At 45.7% G+C, this 18,184-nt stretch overlaps 1 protein-coding gene across 1 annotated transcript in view; it reads right to left on the minus strand.

The window, feature by feature from the left end:
• Positions 1–489: 489 nt before the first annotated feature.
• The window catches only part of LOC109877872 (iporin), a 58,666-nt gene continuing 40,971 nt past the window's right edge, over positions 490–18,184 (minus strand). Inside the window, exons 6-13 of the mRNA XM_031816933.1 lie at positions 17,835–18,005; positions 11,117–11,193; positions 7,409–7,583; positions 6,488–6,593; positions 6,301–6,347; positions 4,823–5,996; positions 4,554–4,730; positions 490–4,184 (exon numbers count right to left, since the gene is read on the minus strand). Coding sequence (XP_031672793.1) covers positions 3,974–4,184; positions 4,554–4,730; positions 4,823–5,996; positions 6,301–6,347; positions 6,488–6,593; positions 7,409–7,583; positions 11,117–11,193; positions 17,835–18,005 — 2,138 coding nt within the window. The 3' untranslated portion in view covers positions 490–3,973. The remainder of the gene's footprint in view (positions 4,185–4,553; positions 4,731–4,822; positions 5,997–6,300; positions 6,348–6,487; positions 6,594–7,408; positions 7,584–11,116; positions 11,194–17,834; positions 18,006–18,184) is intronic.

Here is an 18,184-nt window from a genome sequence, read left to right on the forward strand (position 1 = left end):
ATGGAAACGTTCAACCCTCTGGAAATGGTTTTATACTCTTCCCCAGATATATATCTCAGAGATCAACAGACAGTTCCTCTGACTTCATGGAATAGTTTCTGCTCTGACATGCACTGTAAACTGTGGGACCTTATATAGACAGGCGTTTGTCTTTCTAAATCATGTCCAAACAATTGAATTGGACACAGGTGGACTCCCGTCATGTTGTAGTGACATCTCAAGGAAGGTAAAAAGGAAATTCAATGCACCTGAGCTCAATTTGGAGAGTCGTGGTAAAGGGGTGTGAGATATTTCTGTATTTCATTATTTTCATAGATTTCTACAAATATGTTTTTCACTTTGTCATTATAGGGTATTGTGATGTCATTATGGGGTATTGTGATGTCATTATGGGGTATTGTGATGTCATTATGGGGTATTGTGTGTGAGAAAAAAATCTATGTAATCCATTTTGAATTCAGGCTGTAACACAACAAAATGTGGAATAAGTCAAGGGGTATGAATACTTTTTGAAGGCACTGTATGTGCCAAAAACACAATAACAAATACATTGTTATAATCACAATACTCTTGGCAGGCATTTATCCCCATAGCTGTCCATTCACCATGCCCATAACATGATACTAACTCACATTTACAAATGTTTGTTATTAATGCAATAATGTATTAATATACACTGAGTGTACAAAACATTAGGAACACCTGCTCTTTCCATGACATAGACTTGACCAGGTGAAAGCTATGCTCCCTTATTGATGTCACCTGTTAAATCCACTTCAAATCAGTGTAGATGAAGGGGAGGAGACGGGTTAAAGAATGATTTCTAGCCTTGAGACAATTCAGACATGGATTGTGTGTGTGTGTCGTTGAGGGTGAACGGGCAAGACAAAATATTTAATTGCCTTTAAACAGAGTACGGTAGTAGGTACCAGGCCGCACCGATTTGTGTCAAGAACTGCAACGCTGCTGGGTTTTTCACGCTCAACAGTTTCCCATGTGTAACAAGAATGATCCACCATCCAAAGGACATCCAGACAACCTAACACAACTGTGGGAATCATTGGAGTCAACATGGGCCAGCATCACTGTGGAACACTTTCAGCTCCTTGTCGAGTCCATGCCCCGACAAATTGAGGCTATCCTGAGGTCAAAAGGGGGTGCAACTCAATACTAGGAATGTGTTCCAAATGTTTTGTACATAACCATACCTCATATCTATTTCTATCTTTAAAAAAATTATATTATTATAAAAAAATTATTATTGAAGAAATTAAATATATTTACAATTCAGAGCTAACGAAATATTTAAATTATTTATGCAGAATCCAAAGGAATTGACAAAAATTTAAAATAAAACCAAATTAAACTGTACAACAAAAGAGAATAACAGAAAAACGAAATACAGTTCAACAAAGAATTTAGAATAATAATAATACAGTATCATTTACAAGCTAAATGAACTATTGGTCTGATTGAATCTAGGCCTAACTCTTGTCCAGTGTGAATTCGTCCTTGCAATTTTTCAGTTTCGCAAAAAAAAGTGACATTACATTATTTCATTGTTGATCATTTTGTCTCTAACAAACACTAATCTAAGGCCTAATCCACAAGGTTTTGACATATAGGGTTTAAACCTAATCCTTCATTTTTTGCCAGCTCTAGTTTCCTGTACAGCTCAATCTGAACCTAAGGCCACTCCTGACACCAACAAATGCCTACAAAGCCACCAAGAAATGTGTTGGGGTTAATTTTAAGAGTCCCACCCTAAAAAATAGCCATATACTTTTTCTATTACCAGAGAAAATATATACTCTTTTTCCAACTGAAACCCAGGGAAAGTGGCTGGTTGGACGCGCCGTCACATAGATAAGAATCATGTAGGGACCACAGGCATAGTCAGACGCTAGATACCTCCAAAACAGCAGCTCTCTCTGTGGTTCTTTCTCAAGGACTTTAAGGCATACACAAGAAAAGTGACTCTCTTTCTCTTTACATACTACCAATCAGAATCATTTGAAGCATTTTTAAAAAACGTTTAAACATGATCTTTCTCTTTAGTAGACCCATTTTTACAATAGGGAGGTTCGGGTTGGGTTGGGGTTGCCATGGTGATTATACAGCCTTTCCAAACAACACATTCTGTTAAGAACACCTAAACACACCTCCAAAGTCATACGTTGTTTTCATTGGACATTCCTTCTTTATCCACCTCTACTGCCTTTCCATTCACACGTTTTTTCCCTCAACAATGACACATGACATCATCACTTGTCAATAAATAAACGTGTGTAAGTATATGCATTTACAGTGCGTATGGATAGATATATAGACAAGAGTTCAAAGCTTATTGAATCACTTGGTTTTGTCTGTAATCGTGGTACTGCAGCTCCTCCTAAAGCTGTGCAGTTGTATTGGTTAAGGGGTAGAGAGGCGGGGTAGGTGGGAGGAGCTAGGGTTTTGGGGTCAGAACAGGGGTGAAGACACTGTAAAAAAGACACAAAACGTTGTCCGTCTGTTGCTAGGTTACATGCACTTGGCCCGGCTCTGCCCTTTTCTTTCCTGACAATTGCAGTGATAGGTCAGTTCGTCCCATCCATCAAAACAACAGGATGTGAAGGGAGGAGCCAGAGGATGTTATTGGGCTTGTCCAATCAGAGTCAGGTTTGACAGTCCATCGTTGGTAATCATTGGTGGTGATTGCTATAACATACAGATGATGTGGTTAGCCGATACGTAAAATACGTATCCAAGCTTTGTAAGATCTGGCGTCAGCAACGCCTGGGCAGAGGAACGCACCCACAGCGTTAACAAGATGATGAAAATCAGGAATCTGGAGATTGAAGAAGCAAGTTTAAACTGGTTGTCCATTTGTATTGAAGAAGCGAGTTTAAACCGGTTGTCCATTTGTATTGAAGAAGCGAGTTTAAACCGGTTGTCCATTTGTATTGAAGAAGCGAGTTTAAACCTGTTGTCCATTTGTATTTACTCCACACAGAGATGTGGAGATTGTCGACAGCTGTATCACACACACTAAGGAAGCTTTTATTTTATGTTTTATAACAAAACTACTTTTCCTACTTACGTCCTACAACAAAGCAGGGGATCTCTGGGTGAATGAACCTCAGAGAAAAGCATGTCGGCGTGGATCCATTGGATGACAAGTCCTTTAACCAGTCTCTGAAATGTTCCATTAACAATTAGCACTGGCATTAGCACTAGCATTAGAACTAGCATTAGAACTAGCATTAGAACTAGTATTAGCACTAGCATTAGCACTAGCACTAGCATTAGAACTAACATTAGCACTAGCATTAGCACTAGCATTAGAACTAGCATTAGCGCGTTAGCATAGCATTGGCATTCAAAGAGTGGCACAGCTAGATGAATGATAGATAGAGTATACTCTGTAGCATGGTAAAGTAAAATACAGCTAGGGATGGTATACAGTATGTGATGCGGCCAAGGCAGTCAGTAGCTAGCCTTGTCTCCTTTCTGTAAAATATCCCCAGGCAGTTTGGTGTGTGTGAGTTTACTGGACATGCATACATAGGGAAGTATAGCGTATTTGTGCCTGCATGCTTGCATGTGCATATATGTACATTAATGCATGTTTGTGTCTGTGTGTGTGAGTGTGTGTGTGTTTCATACGCCTCTCCATAGTACAATAATTACACTTTGAACCAGTCATAATAAGGTCTCTTCTCCATGAGTATCCCATCGTCTTGTGCTGTAGTATGCTGTATATCTATCTTTGGCCCTCTGAATCCTTTTCTCCTATCCACCTTCCACCCTCATCCTCTACTGTGGCCTCTGGGCCCTGGGTTCAGTCTAGGGTTGCAAGTCTAGGGCTCCGACAACTCTCCCGAAATCCCTAGGTTGGAGGATATACAGATGTCCTACTTATTCCCTCCTGATTCCAGGAATCTCCCAACCAGGATTTCTGGAAAACCTGACATTTTGAACCCTAGTTGAGTCAGAGTGGCCCCTGAGGCTCTTGGGGCGCCTGGCTGTCCTCCAGACCCCTCAGGGTAACGTAGATGAAAGGCACCAGGCCCCGCTGGGCCCCCAGGGAGCAGAGGAGCCAGTCGGAGTCAGCCCGGCTCAGGACAGTCAGTACGTCCCCTTTATGGAAACTCAGCTGGTCAGGCTCTGTGGCTATGTGGTGGCACAGGGCACGCACCTCACTGGGGGGGGGGGGGGGAGCAAGAGAGAGAAAGAGAGAGAAAGAGAGAGAGAGAAAGAGCGAGAGAGAGAGAGAAAGAGCGAGAGAGAGAGAGAAAGAGCGAGAGAGAGAAAGAGAGAGAGAGAGAGAGAGAAAGAGAGAGAAAGAGAGAGAGAGAAACAGAGACAGAGAGAGAGCGAGAGAGAGAGAGAGAGAGAGAGAGAGAAGGACAAAAACATATTATTGCTTGTATCCTGTATTTTTTAATTGTCCATGTTTCTGTTTTTAGTGTAATTTCATGATGTTGCTGTGTTTTTATCCTTTAAGTCTGATAAAAATTCAAGAAGATAATCGGATATGTTGTATTTCGTCAAGCTTTGGTTTATCTTACCACAGCTGTTTGGTTTGGGTCTCCTGTGGCGGCTGAGGAGGTGGAGAGGGTTGGTTCAGAGTGGGAGGGGCCGGAGGAGCTGAAGGCTCCACCCTCTTCACTGTCCCCACCCCCACCGACTGGGCTAAGAGGTCCAGCACGGACATGTCCAGACCTGTCAGCCATCCAGACGGCAGCCTGCGAGGGACAAACAGAACAAAGAGAAATGTATTACAAAGAGTTAATTCATTTATTACCGTAGCACCTGTACATCACTTCACTTCAGTCACCTGCTCCTCTTGCTTTTGGATGGTCTCTGCTCTGCTCCATCTGGCCTGGAGGGGGGGCCACCACCACACATGCTGGACCCAAACAGTCTGACCCAGCGCATGCTCTGGCCCTGGGAGGGGTCTTCAGTCTGGGCTGCTGGCTGGGTCGCTGTGGCTTCTGTGGCCCTTGTGGTTCCTGGATCCTTCTCTTTCTCCTTGTCCTGGGTGAGCACTGACTCTGGGGGACTCCCCATCCAGGATGGTCTTCCTCTTCCCCTGGACCCCGTCCACTCACCACTGGAGCTGCTCTTCCTGCTTCTCTCCCTAAGAACCTCCTCTTCCTGGCTAGACTCTGCCCCTTCCACAACACCCTTCCTGGGGAGTGGGTGCTGACTCTGGCTCCGCCTCTCTGCAGACTTCTTCCTCTTCTCGCTCTTAACGAACTTCGACCCACCCTGAGCTGATTGGTCGATGTAGACCTGGGAACTCTGCATGAGCTGGTACCACCAGCCCGCCTGGCGATCACGCTCCTGCTGCTGACGACCCTCCTTCGCCCAATCCCTCTCTATCCCCTTCCTCCTCTCTTCCTTCTCTCCCTCCTCCTCATGGCGTTCTCCTCCCACCCCCTTCACTCTCTTTCCTGTGCCCTTCCCCCTCCCGCTCTCTCTCCACAGGTTTGCAAATCCTGTCCCTACTTCGGTTGTCATTGGCTGTGCTGCTACAAGCCCCGCCCCTAAACTATCAATCCCCACCCCCTCTCTCCTCGACCCCATCCTCTGCATCATCCCCTCTCTCCTCCCTCTCTCTCCAACCCCTTCCATCCTAGGCCACGTCCCCTCTCGTCTCAGCCCCAACCTTTCTCTGTTCCCCACCCCGCCTCCTTCCTTTTTAACCTCCGCCCCTTCTCTCATAGACTCTTCTCTCCGTGACTCCGAGCTCCACCCCCTCATGAGCTGGAAGGTGGAGCATGCTGATTGGTCCAGGCCCTGGCCAGCGGAGGCGGAGCAGAGCTGTTCCTTGCTTCTCAGGTGTTCCTGGTTCCTCTGGACCAATCGCGGCTCAAAGAGCAGATCCAGATCAAAGGGCAACAGAGACAGAGGCTGGAGGAGGAGGAGGAGCTCCTCCAAGAGAGGCTGGCACGGCCCCTGAGACAACGGCAGGAAACCCCACGGGTGGTAGTGAGCCGCTACGATGTCTGGGGGGGACAGGTAGAGGAAGAAGAAGAAGAAGAAGAAGAAGAAGAAGAAGAAGAAGAAGAAGAAGAAGAAGAAGAAGAAGAAGAAGTGGAAGAAGAAGTAGAAGTAGAAGAAGTAGAAGAAGAAGTAGAAGTAGAAGAAGAAGTAGGAGAAGAAGAAGAAGTAGAAGAAGAAGTAGAAGAAGAAGTAGAAGAAGAAGAAGAAGATGTTAGACTATTGGAAGCAATAGAATACCAAACCTGGGTTAAAAAAAGTACTGTTATCTTTCAAAGACTTTAGCTAGGTGTGCTTGATTTGGCTCACCTTCATGAGTGTAGAGATGATTGAACCAAAATTCCAAAGATCGCAAGCTGAAACAGAGAGAAACAAAAGAGAGAGTCGTTAACTTGACTCTTTCACTTGTACATGCTGGCAACAATAAACATATCTGTTTGATGGTGACGAGACACCAGTAAACAGTTGTAGTATAGAGCACATAGAGGGTACTCACTTCAGCAGTCCAAAGATGAATGAGTTGAGTCTCATGCTGTGGCTGGTGAGCTCTGAGTACTGGGACACCTTGGAGAACAGGCTGTGGACAACACAGGTGGATGGGCCTGATGTAGGTATTGCGGGGGCGGGAGTGGGGATTGATATATATACACGAGAGAGAGAGAGAGAGAGAGACATAGAGAGAGAGGGAGAGAGAGGGAGATTGAGAGAGACAGAGCGAGAGAGGGAGATGGAGAGAGACAGAGAGAGAGACAGAGAGGGAGAGAGAGAGAGAGAGAGAGAGAGATGGAGAGCGAGAGAGAGAGAGGGAGATGGAGAGAGAGAGAGATGGAGAGAGAGAGAGATGGAGAGAGAGAGACAGAGAGAGAGAGAGAGAGAGAGAGAGAGAGAGAGAGAGGGAGAGAGAGAGAGAGAGAGAGATGGAGAGAGACAGAGAGGGAGAGAGAGAGAGAGAGAGAGAGAGAGAGAGAGAGAGAGAGAGAGAGAGAGAGAGACAGAGAGGGAGAGAGAGATGGAGAGAGAGAGAGAGAGAGGGAGATGGAGAGAGAGAGAGATGGAGAGAGAGAGATGGAGAGAGAGAGAGACAGAGAGGGAGAGAGAGAGAGAGAGAGAGAGAGAGATGGAGAGCGAGAGAGAGAGAGGGAGATGGAGAGAGATAGAGAGAGGGAGATGGAGAGAGATGGAGAGAGAGTGAGAGATGGAGATGGAGAGAGAGAGAGAGAGAGAGGGAGATGGAGAGAGAGACAGGAGGTCAGAATTACAACACCTAGGAGACCCCTGCTCCATTTGAAAATACTCATTCATCTGTTCATTCACACATAAACGTTATTGAATCATCTTCATAGTCATCATCATCATTAATACCATCTTCCTCACCACTCCTCCTGCCTTCTCCTCCTCCTCCACTTTCCAGACATACCTAGTTGTGTGGAGGCCTCTACCAGGCTCCAGGGCTGGTTGCGTCTCTGTCCGATGATCAGGTCCAGCACGTAGGCCTTCAGCCCATCCCCCAGGACCTCCCTTAGAGCCGGACACAGGTACTTCAGGATCAGGTGGCCCACGTTGGGACTCACCCAACTGTTACCCAGCTTCGCCTAGAGGGACAGGGGAGGGTGGGGGGGAGACGAAGGAGAGGGGGGAGGGGTAGAAGGAGAGTGTGTGAACAGGATGTGGAGGAAGGAGAGAGAGAGGAGGTGGTGGAAGGGGAGAGTGTGAACAGGATGTGGAAGGAAGGAGAGAGAGAGGAGGTGGAAGGGGAGAGTGTGAACAGGATGTGGAAGGAAGGAGAGAGAGAGGAGGTGGTGGAAGGGGAGGAGTGTGAACAGGATGTGGAAGGAAGGAGAGAGAGAGGAGGTGGTGGAAGGGGAGAGTGTGAACAGGATGTGGAAGGAAGGAGAGAGAGAGGAGGTGGTGGAAGGGGAGGAAGAAAAAGGAGAGGTTAGACAGATCGATAGTTAGAAATAGAGAGAGAAAGAGAGAGAGAAAGGGGGAGAGAAATAGAGAGAGAAAGGGGGAGAGAAATGGAGAGAGAAATGGGGAGAGAAATGGGGAGAGAAAGGGGGAGGAGAAATAGAGAGAGAAAGGGAGAGAGAAATAGAGAGAGAAAGGGGAGAGAAATGGGGAGAGAAGGGGGAGAGAAATGGGGAGAGAAAGGGGGAGAGAAATAGAGAGAGAAAGGGGGAGAGAAATAGAGAGAGAAAGGGGGAGAGAAATGGGGAGAGAAAGGGGGAGAGAAATGGGGAGAGAAATGGGGAGAGAAATAGAGAGAGAAAGGGGGAGAGAAATAGAGAGAGAAAGGGGGAGAGAAATGGGGAGAGAGAAAGGGGGAGAGAAATAGAGAGAGAAAGGGGGAGAGAAATGGGGAGAGAAAGGGGGAGAGAAGGGGGAGGAGAAATAGAGAGAGAAAGGGGGAGAGAATAGAGAGAGAAGGGGGAGAGAAAGGGGGAGAGAAAGGGGGAGAGAAATAGTGAGAGAAAGGGGGAGAGAAATAGAGAGAGAAAGGGGGAGGAAATGGGGAGAGAAAGGGGGAGAGAAATGGGGAGAGAAAGGGGGAGAGAAATAGAGAGAGAAAGGGGGAGAGAAATGGGGAGAGAAAGGGGGAGAGAAATAGAGAGAGAAAGGGGGAGAGAATAGAGAGAGAAAGGGGAGCGAAATGGGGAGAGAAAGGGGAGAGAAATAGAGAGAGAAAGGGGAGAGAAACGGGGAGAGAAAGGGGAGAGAAAGGGGAGAGAAATAGAGAGAGAAAGGGGGAGAGAAATAGAGAGAGAAAGGGGGAGAGAAAGGGGAGAGAAATGGGGAGGAGAGAAAGGGGGAGAGAAATGGGGAGAGAAATAGAGAGAGAAAGGGGGAGAGAAATAGAGAGAGAAAGGGGGAGAGAAATGGGGAGAGAAATAGAGAGAGAAAGGGGGAGGAAGAGAAATAGAGAGAGAAAGGGGGGAGAGAAATGGGGAGAGAAAGGGGGAGAGAAATAGAGAGAGAGAGGGGGAGAGAAATAGAGAGAGAAAGGGGGAGAGAAATGGGGAGAGAAATAAGAGAGAGAAAGGGGGAGAGAAATAGAGAGAGAAAGGGGAGAGAAATAGAGAGAGAAAGGGGGAGAGAAATGGGGAGAGAAAGGGGGAGAGAAATAGAGAGAGAGAGGGGGAGAGAAATAGAGAGAGAAAGGGGGAGAGAAATAGAGAGAGAAAGGGGAGAGAAATGGGGAGAGAAATAGAGAGAGAAGGGGGAGAGAAATAGAGAGAGAAAGGGGAGAGAAATAGAGAGAGAAAGGGGAGAGAAATGGGGAGAGAAATAGAGAGAGAAAGGGGGAGAGAAATAGAGAGAGAAAGGGGAGAGAAATAGAGAGAGAAAAGGGGGAGAGAAATGGGGGAGAGAAAGGGGAGAGAAATGGGGAGAGAAAGGGGGAGAGAAATAGAGAGAGAAAGGGAGAGAGAAATAGAGAGAGAAAGGGGGGAGAAGAAATGGGGAGAGAAATGGGTGAGAGAAAGGGGGAGAGAAATGGGGAGAGAAAAGGGGGAGAGAAATAGAGAGAGAAAGGGGAGAGAAATAGAGAGAGGAAAGGGGGAGAGAAATGGGGAGAGAAATGGGGAGAGAAAGGGGGGAGAGAAATAGAAGAGAAGGGGGGGAGAGAAATAGAGAGAGAAAGGGGGAGAGAAATGGGGAGAGAAATGGGAGAGAAAGGGGGAGAGAAATAGAGAGAGAAAGGGGGAGAGAAATAGAGAGAGAAAGGGGGAGAGAAATGGGGAGAGAAAGGGGGAGAAGAAATAGAGAGAGAATAGAGAGAGAAAGGGGGAGAGAAATGGAGAGAGAAAGGGGGAGAGAAAGGGGAGAGAAATGGGGAGAGAAAGGGGGAGAGAAATAGAGAGAGAGAGGGGGAGAGAAATAGAGAGAGAAAGGGGGAGAGAAATGGGGAGAGAAATAGAGAGAGAAAGGGGAGAGAAATAGAGAGAGAAAGGGGAGAGAAATAGAGAGAGAAAGGGGGAGAGAAATGGGGAGAGAAAGGGGGAGAGAAATAGAGAGAGAGAGGGGAGAGAAATAGAGAGAGAAAGGGGGAGAGAAATAGAGAGAGAAAGGGAGAGAAATGGGGAGAGAAATAGAGAGAGAAAGGGGGAGAGAAATAGAGAGAGAAAGGGGAGAGAAATAGAGAGAGAAAGGGGAGAGAAATGGGGAGAGAAATAGAGAGAGAAAGGGGGAGAGAAATAGAGAGAGAAAGGGAGAGAAATAGAGAGAGAAAGGGGGAGAGAAATGGGGAGAGAAAGGGGGAGAGAAATGGGGAGAGAAAGGGGGAGAGAAATAGAGAGAGAAAGGGAGAGAGAAATAGAGAGAGAAAGGGGGGAGAGAAATGGGGAGAGAAATGGGGAGAGAAAGGGGGAGAGAAATGGGGAGAGAAAGGGGGAGAGAAATAGAGAGAGAAAGGGGGAGAGAAATAGAGAGAGAAAGGGGGAGAGAAATGGGAGAGAAATTGGGAGAGAAAGGGGGAGAGAAAGGGGGAGAGAAATAGAGAGAGAAAGGGGGAGAGAAATAGAGAGAGAAAGGGGGAGAGAAATGGGGAGAGAAATGGGGAGAGAAAGGGGGAGAGAAATAGAGAGAGAAAGGGGGAGAGAAATAGAGAGAGAAAGGGGGAGAGAAATGGGGAGAGAAAGGGGGAGAGAAATAGAGAGAGAAATAGAGAGAGAAAGGGGGAGAGAAATGGAGAGAGAAAGGGGGAGAGAAAGGGGGAGAGAAATGGGGAGAGAAAGGGGGAGAGAAATAGAGAGAGAAAGGGGGAGAGAAATAGAGAGAGAAAGGGGGAGAGAAATAGAGAGAGAAAGGGGGAGAGAAATTGAGAGAGAAAGGGGGAGAGAAATGGGAGAGAAAGGGGAGAGAAATAGAGAGAGAAGGGGGGAGAGAAATAGAGAGAGAAAGGGGGAGAGAAATAGATAGAGAAAGGGGGAGAGAAATAGAGAGAGAAAGGGGGAGAGAAATAGAGAAATAGAGAGAGAGAAATAGAGAAATTATGATTAGGAAAAATAGACATTATAATGTTGCAAAATCAGAATAGTCCCCAACAAGAGAAGTAAACTCACAGAATGCAATATAACAGAACTATATAGTTGTCTTTAGGGGTAAATCACCCAGTAGAACACAATACCTTAACATCAGGGTCCCGACTTGTGCCAAAATGAGCCACGATTAAATCTACCGCTGTATTGATGGCTTTGACTAAACCTGAGAGAGAGAAATAAAGGGAGAGAGAGAGGGAGAGACAGCAAGAGAAGTGGTAGTCGATTACAAGAGGCACTTCACAGCCTCTCAGCAGTAAGTATAGTCTCATACAGGCTGCAGTCACACTCTTGTATGTTATGGTAACCACACTTGTTTCTCCTTTCCACAATGAGAATTAGTTAGTCCCCAATGGACAACCTAAAGCAGAAAATGTTGATTTTGCAAGGCTTGAAAGTAGATATACATGTCTTCATTATAGACAAAGCTGTTGTGAAGATGAGGAGGGCCTTGGAACAGTGGGTCAACTGCCTTGTTCAGGGAAAGAACAACAGATTTTTTTTACCTTGTCAGCTCGGGGATTTGATCTAGCAACCTTTCGGTTACAAATCCAACACTCTAACCACTAAGCTACCTGCCGTTCTTTATCACTATAATATGATGCAGTAAAGAATGATAGAGCAAAGCAACATGTTCAAAAACAAAAGTTATATTTTGACAGAATATTTTGTGCAGATCATTGACAAACAAAAAGGACAATTAAATACATTTGAATCCCACTTTGTAACAATAACAAAATGTGGAAAAAGTCAAGGGGTGTGAATACTTTCTGCAGGCACTTTATCTTTATCATATTTTGTGGATACTTTATTGTGGATATCTTTATAATATTTATCATATAGGGCCCTACTGGCCCTCCAACACCACCTGGTCTCCCATCCAGGGACTGACCAGGACCGACCCTGCTTAGCTTCAGAAGCAAGCCAGCAGTGGTATGCAGGGTGGCTATACTCAGCCTTTTCTCAGGATGGTAAGTTGGTGGTTGAAGATATCCCTCTAGCGGTGTGGGGGACCTCAGATCCAGACCACAACACAACCCAACAGACCCCACCTGTCAGCTCCTCTGACAACCCCCACACATCCACTGAGGACACACAAAAGCCAGAGATTGTGCTCCTCATTGACTCAAATGGCAAATACATTCAAGAGGATTAACTTCTTCCCCAAACACAAAGTGGCACCACTCTGGTGCACAAACACTGGGCTTGGAGCTGTTGTCAGAGGACATACCAGGGTCCCCCAGACACTTCATAATTCACACGAGCGTAAATGACCTGAACGCCCAGCAGGAAAGTGTGGCAAGAGCACTCAAGGGAGTGATTGAAAAAGCTTCTTCCACTTTCTCCAATGCACAAGTGGTTATCTCCACCCTGCTACCACGAAAATACTTTCCCCCTGCCACCATACAGTAGATGATTACATCCATTTTACGAGACTGTGCCTCAAAAACTAATGTCTACTTGGCCCACCACTCCACCCTGGACTTGAACAGCCTTTACAACCAGGTCCACCTCTACAAGGAAGCAATCCCAACTTTTGCCAGGACCCTGAAGGACGTCACCCTCAACAGTAGCCCCAGGACCTCACACAGGAGCAACGGACACCCCGCCCAGACCAGAGAGACACCCTCCCAGACCTGCAAGACCCCCTCCTGAAGGACCTGCACCAAGAGAACCCACACCAAGTGGACCTACACCCAGACCACAGCTTCACCAGCCACACCCCAACCAGCTCAGACCACCCCAAACAAACCCTGGCCACACCCTATATAGGCCCCCCAATATCAGACCTATGCCCCCTCTGCCCCCCCACCCCATATCAGACCTATGTCCCCTCTGCCCCCCCACCCCATATCAGACCTATGCCCCCTCTGCCCACCCCATGACCCCCGCCCCTGTGGCAAGGACCTTAACATGACAGCAGGACATATGCCCAGACCGTGAGCAGAGCAACAGGCCCAATCCCCACTATTACACCCACCCAAGCCCCATCCTGCGACCTAAGAGGTATGTATCAGATGCTCAAAATGCTCTGCTCACACCTACTCTGACAGTCCGGGGCCTAAACCACACAGAAACAACACTAGACACTATGGAACACAAAGCTTTTACTTTCTCATCCTGGAATATACAAGGTCTGAGGTCATCTGCCTTTAACCTAATGAGCAGCAACCCAGACTTCATCAAAGAAATTGGAAATACAGACATTGTCATCCTACAAGAAACCTGATATAGAGGAGACGGACTCACTGGTTGCTCTCTACAGAGAGCTGGTAGTCCCATCCACCAAACTACCAGGTGGGTGGTATAGAGGAGATGGACCCACTGGTTGCTCTCTAGGTTACAGAGAGCTGGTAGTCCCATCCACCAAACTACCAGGTGGGTGGTATAGAGGAGATGGACCCACTGGTTGCTCTCTAGGTTACAGAGAGCTGGTAGTCCCATCCACCAAACTACCAGGTGGGTGGTATAGAGGAGATGGACCCACTGGTTGCTCTCTAGGTTACAGAGAGCTGGTAGTCCCATCCACCAAACTACCAGGTGGGTGGTATAGAGGAGATGGACCCACTGGTTGCTCTCTAGGTTACAGAGAGCTGGTAGTCCCATCCACCACACTACCAGGTGGGAAACAGGAAAGAGACTCAGGGGGTAATATGCTAATATGGTATAGAGCCAACTCTACTAAATCATTTAAAACAGGAACATTTTTACATCTGGCTAGAAATTAATAAGGAAATTATCTTAACAGAGAAACATTTCCTCATGTGTGCTACCGATAACCTCCACTAGAATCCCCATACTTTAATGAAGACAGTTTCTCCATCCTGGAGGGGGAAATCAACATTGTCATCAAAGCCAAAGGAACAGTAAATATTTAGAAATGCTATAGATCGAAGGAATGTGTGGAAAGCCACCAAAAAACAATTAGGCAACAACAAATTCAATCCCTTTTAGACAATTTCCTGGACAAAACGTTCCACTGTATTAGTGAAGGTGCAAACTTAACAGTAGAAAACCTAAACATAGTATATTTAACCTCTCAGCTTCCCCATTAAATCTAAAAACATCAACCAGACAACCTAAGAAAATTACCAACAATGACAAATGGTTTGATGAAGAATGCAAAAACCTAAGAAAGAAATTGAGAAACCTATCCAACCAAAAACCTAGAGACACAGAAAACCTAAGCCATGCCTTTACTATGGTGAATCACTAAAACAATACAGAAATACACTACAGGAAAAAGAAGGAACAGCACGTCAGAAATCAGCTCAATGTAATTGAAGAATCCATAGACTCTAACCACTTCTGGGAAAATTGGTAAACTCTAAACAAACAAAAACACAAAGAGTAATCTATCCAAAACAGATATATACAGTATAGATAAACCACTTCTCCAAACTTTTTGTCTCTACAACAAAGAATTAAGAGCAAAAACATATAGATGATCAAATACAAATCTTAGAATCAACTATTAAAGACGACCAAAACACACTGGATTCTCCAATTACATTGAATGAACTACAGGTCAAAATCCCCAAAAGGCCTGTGGGGTTGATGGTATCCTAAATGAAATTATAAAATTATAAAATATACAGACCACAAATTCCAATGGCCTATTCTTAAACTCTTCAACATCATCCGTAGCTCTGGCATCTTCCTCAATATTTGGAACCAAGGAGTGATCACCCCAATCCACAAAAAGTAGAGACAAATTTGACCCCAATAACTACCGTGGGATATGCGTCAACAACAACCCTGGGAAAATCCTCTGCATTATCATTGACAGCAGACTCGTACATTTCCTCAGCAAAAACAATGTACTGAGCAAATGTCAAATTGGCTTTTTACCAAATGATCGAACGACAGACCACATACTCACCCTGCACACCATAATTGACAAACAAACAAACCAAAACAAAGGCAAAGTCTTCACATGCTTTGTTGATTTCAAAAAAGCTTTCGACTCAATTTGAGGGTCTGCCATACAAACTGATGGAAAGTGGTGTTGGGGGGAAAACATACGACATTATAAAATCCATGTACACAAACAACAAGTGTGGGGTTAAAATTGACAAAAAAAACACACGTCTTTTTACAGGGTCGTGGGGTGAGACAGGGATGCAGCTTAAGCCCCACCCTCTTTAACATATATATCAACGAATTGGCGAGGGCACTAGAACAGTCTGCAGCACCCAGCCTCACCCTACTAGAATCTGAAGTCAAATGTCTACTGTTTGTTGAGGATCTGGTGCCTCAGTACTCAACCAAGGAGGGCCTACAGCAGCACCTAGATCTGTCCCCAACCAAGGAGGGCCTACAGCAGCACCTAGATCTTCTGCACAGATTCTGTCAGACCTGGGCCCTGACAGTAAATCTCAGTAAGACAAAGATAATGTTGTTCCAAAAAAGGTCCAGTTGCCAGGCCCCGAACCCAATTAAAACCTAGACACTGTTGCCCTAGAGCACACAAAAAACGATACATACCATCAGCGCCACAGGTGACTTCCACAAAGGTGTGGACGATCAAAAGGAACATCAAATTTGACATACCAATTAGAATCTGGCTAAAAATACTTGAATCAACCTTTATTGTTGTGAGGTTTGGGGGTCCGCTTACCAACCAAGAATTCACAAAATGGGATATACACCAAAAATATCCTCAGTGTACAACGTAAAACACCACATAACGCATGCAGAGCAGAGTTAGGCCGATACCCTCTAATTATCAAAATCCAGAAAAGAGCCGTTAAATTGTACAACCACCTAAAAGGACGTGATTCCCAAACCTTCCATAACAAAGCCATCAGCTACAGAGGAACGAAACTGGAGAAGAGACCCCTAAAGCAAGCTGGTCCTGGGGCTCTGTTCACAAACACAAACACACCCCACAGAGCCCCAGGACAGCAGCACAATTAGACTCAACCAAATCATGAGTAAACAACAAGATAATTACCTGACACATTGGAAAGAATTGACAAAAATACAGAGCAAACTAGAATGCTATTTGGCCCTAAACAGAGAGTACACAGCGGCAGAATACCTGACCACTGTGACTGACCCAAAACTAAGGAAATCTTTGACTACATTCAGACCTGGCTGTCAAGAGAAGACAGGCTTCCCATGCCAATAAACCCCCTTAAATTGAAATTGAATTGAAATTGATAGAAAGAGGGAGCCAGGGAGAGATAAAGACTACACTTAACATACTGCTGTGTTCAGTACCACAGTCAAGGAAAGTAAATATATGCTATTATATCATGATGTCACAAGCACAAACATACAGTGCCTTCGGAAAGTATTCAGACCCTTTGACATTTTCCACATTTTGGTACGTTACAGCCTTATTTTAAAACATATTCAATTGTTTTTTCCCCCTCAATATACAGTACACACAATACCCCATAATGACAAAGCAAAAACAGTCATAATTTTTAACATTTTTTTAATGTAACATTTAAAAAAATCTAATATCACATTAGTATTCAGACCCTTTACTCAGTACTTTGTTAAAGCACCTTTGGCAGCGATTACAGCCTCCAGTCTTCTTGGGTATGACACTACAAGCTTGGCACACCTGTATTTGGGGAGTTTCTCCCATTCTTCTCTGCAGAGCCTCTCAAATTCTGTCAGGTTGGATGGGGAGCGTTGCTGCACAGCTATTTTCAGGTCTCTCCAGTGATGTTTGATCAGGTTCAAGTCCGGGCTCTGCTGGGCCACTAAAGGACATTCAGATACTTGTCCTGAAGTCACTCCAGCATTGTCTTGGCTGTGTGCTTAGGGTCGTTGTCCTGTTGGAAGGTGAAACAACACACCAGTCTGAGGTCCTGAGTGCTCTGGAGCAGGTTTTCATCAAGGATCTCTCTGTACTTTGCTCTGTTCATCTTTACCTTGATCCTGACTAGTCTCCCCGTCCCAGTCCCTGCCGCTGAAAAACATCCCCACAGCATGATGCTGCCATCACAATGCTTCACCATAGAGATGGTGCCAGACGTGATGCTTGGCATACAGGCCAACGTGTTCAATCTTGGTTTCATCAGACCAGAGAATCTTGTTTCTCATGGTCTGAGAGTCTTTAGGTGCCTTTTGGTAAACTCCAAGCAGGCTGTCATGTGCCTTTTAATGAGGAGTGGTTTCCATCTGGCCACTCTACCATAAAAGCCTTATTGGTGGAGTGCTGCAGAGATAGTTGTCTTTCTGGAAGGTTCTCCCTACAGAGGAACTCCAGAGCTCTGTCATAGTGACCATTGGATGCTTTGTCACCTCCCTGACCAAGGCCCTTCTCCCCCTATTGCTCAGTTTGGCATTTAAGAATGATGGAGGCCACTGTGTTCTTGGGGACCTTCAATGCTGCAGAAGTGTTTTGGTGCCCTTCCCCAGAGCTGTGCCTCGACACAATCCTGTCTCTGAGCTCTACGGACAATTGCTGCGACTTCATGGCTTGGTATTTGCTCTGACATGCACTGTCAACTGTGGGACCTTATATAGACAGGCATTTCCAAATCATGTCCAATCCATTTAATTTAGCACAGTTTGACTTCAATCAAGTTGTAGGAACATCTCAAGGAAGATCAATGGAAACAGGATGCACCTGAGCTCAATTTTGAGTTTCATAGTAAAGGGTCTGAATCCTTATGTAAATAAGGGGGGGGGGAATGTTTTGGAAATTTGTCAAAGGACCCTTGACCTTTATTTTTTTTTTAATACATTTTAGAATAAAGCTGTAAATGTAACAAAATGTGGAAAAAGTCAAGGGGTCTGAATACTATCCGAATGCATGGTTTATACTACACCACTTCATCACACCTCTCTTCTGCTGCAGGTTCACAGAGATGTGGGATTGTGAGGAAGTGGAGGACGATGACGAAGAGGAGGCGTCAGGAGAGAGACAGAACTCGTCTGGAGGACGCTCCGTCAGGGAGAAGTAGTCTGGCAGGAAGTCACTGTAGTACTGCTGCAGCTGCTTCACAGACTGGCCTGAGGACATGGGAAGGATGAGAACACCCCACACACACACACACACACACACACACACCTTACCATGCGCACACACACACACACACACCTTACCATGCGCACACACACACACACACACACACACCTTACCATGCGCACACACACACACACACACACACACACACACTTTACCATGCGCA

The sequence above is a fragment of the Oncorhynchus kisutch genome, linkage group LG3, assembly GCF_002021735.2.
Source record: "Oncorhynchus kisutch isolate 150728-3 linkage group LG3, Okis_V2, whole genome shotgun sequence".
NCBI lineage: Eukaryota > Metazoa > Chordata > Actinopteri > Salmoniformes > Salmonidae > Oncorhynchus > Oncorhynchus kisutch.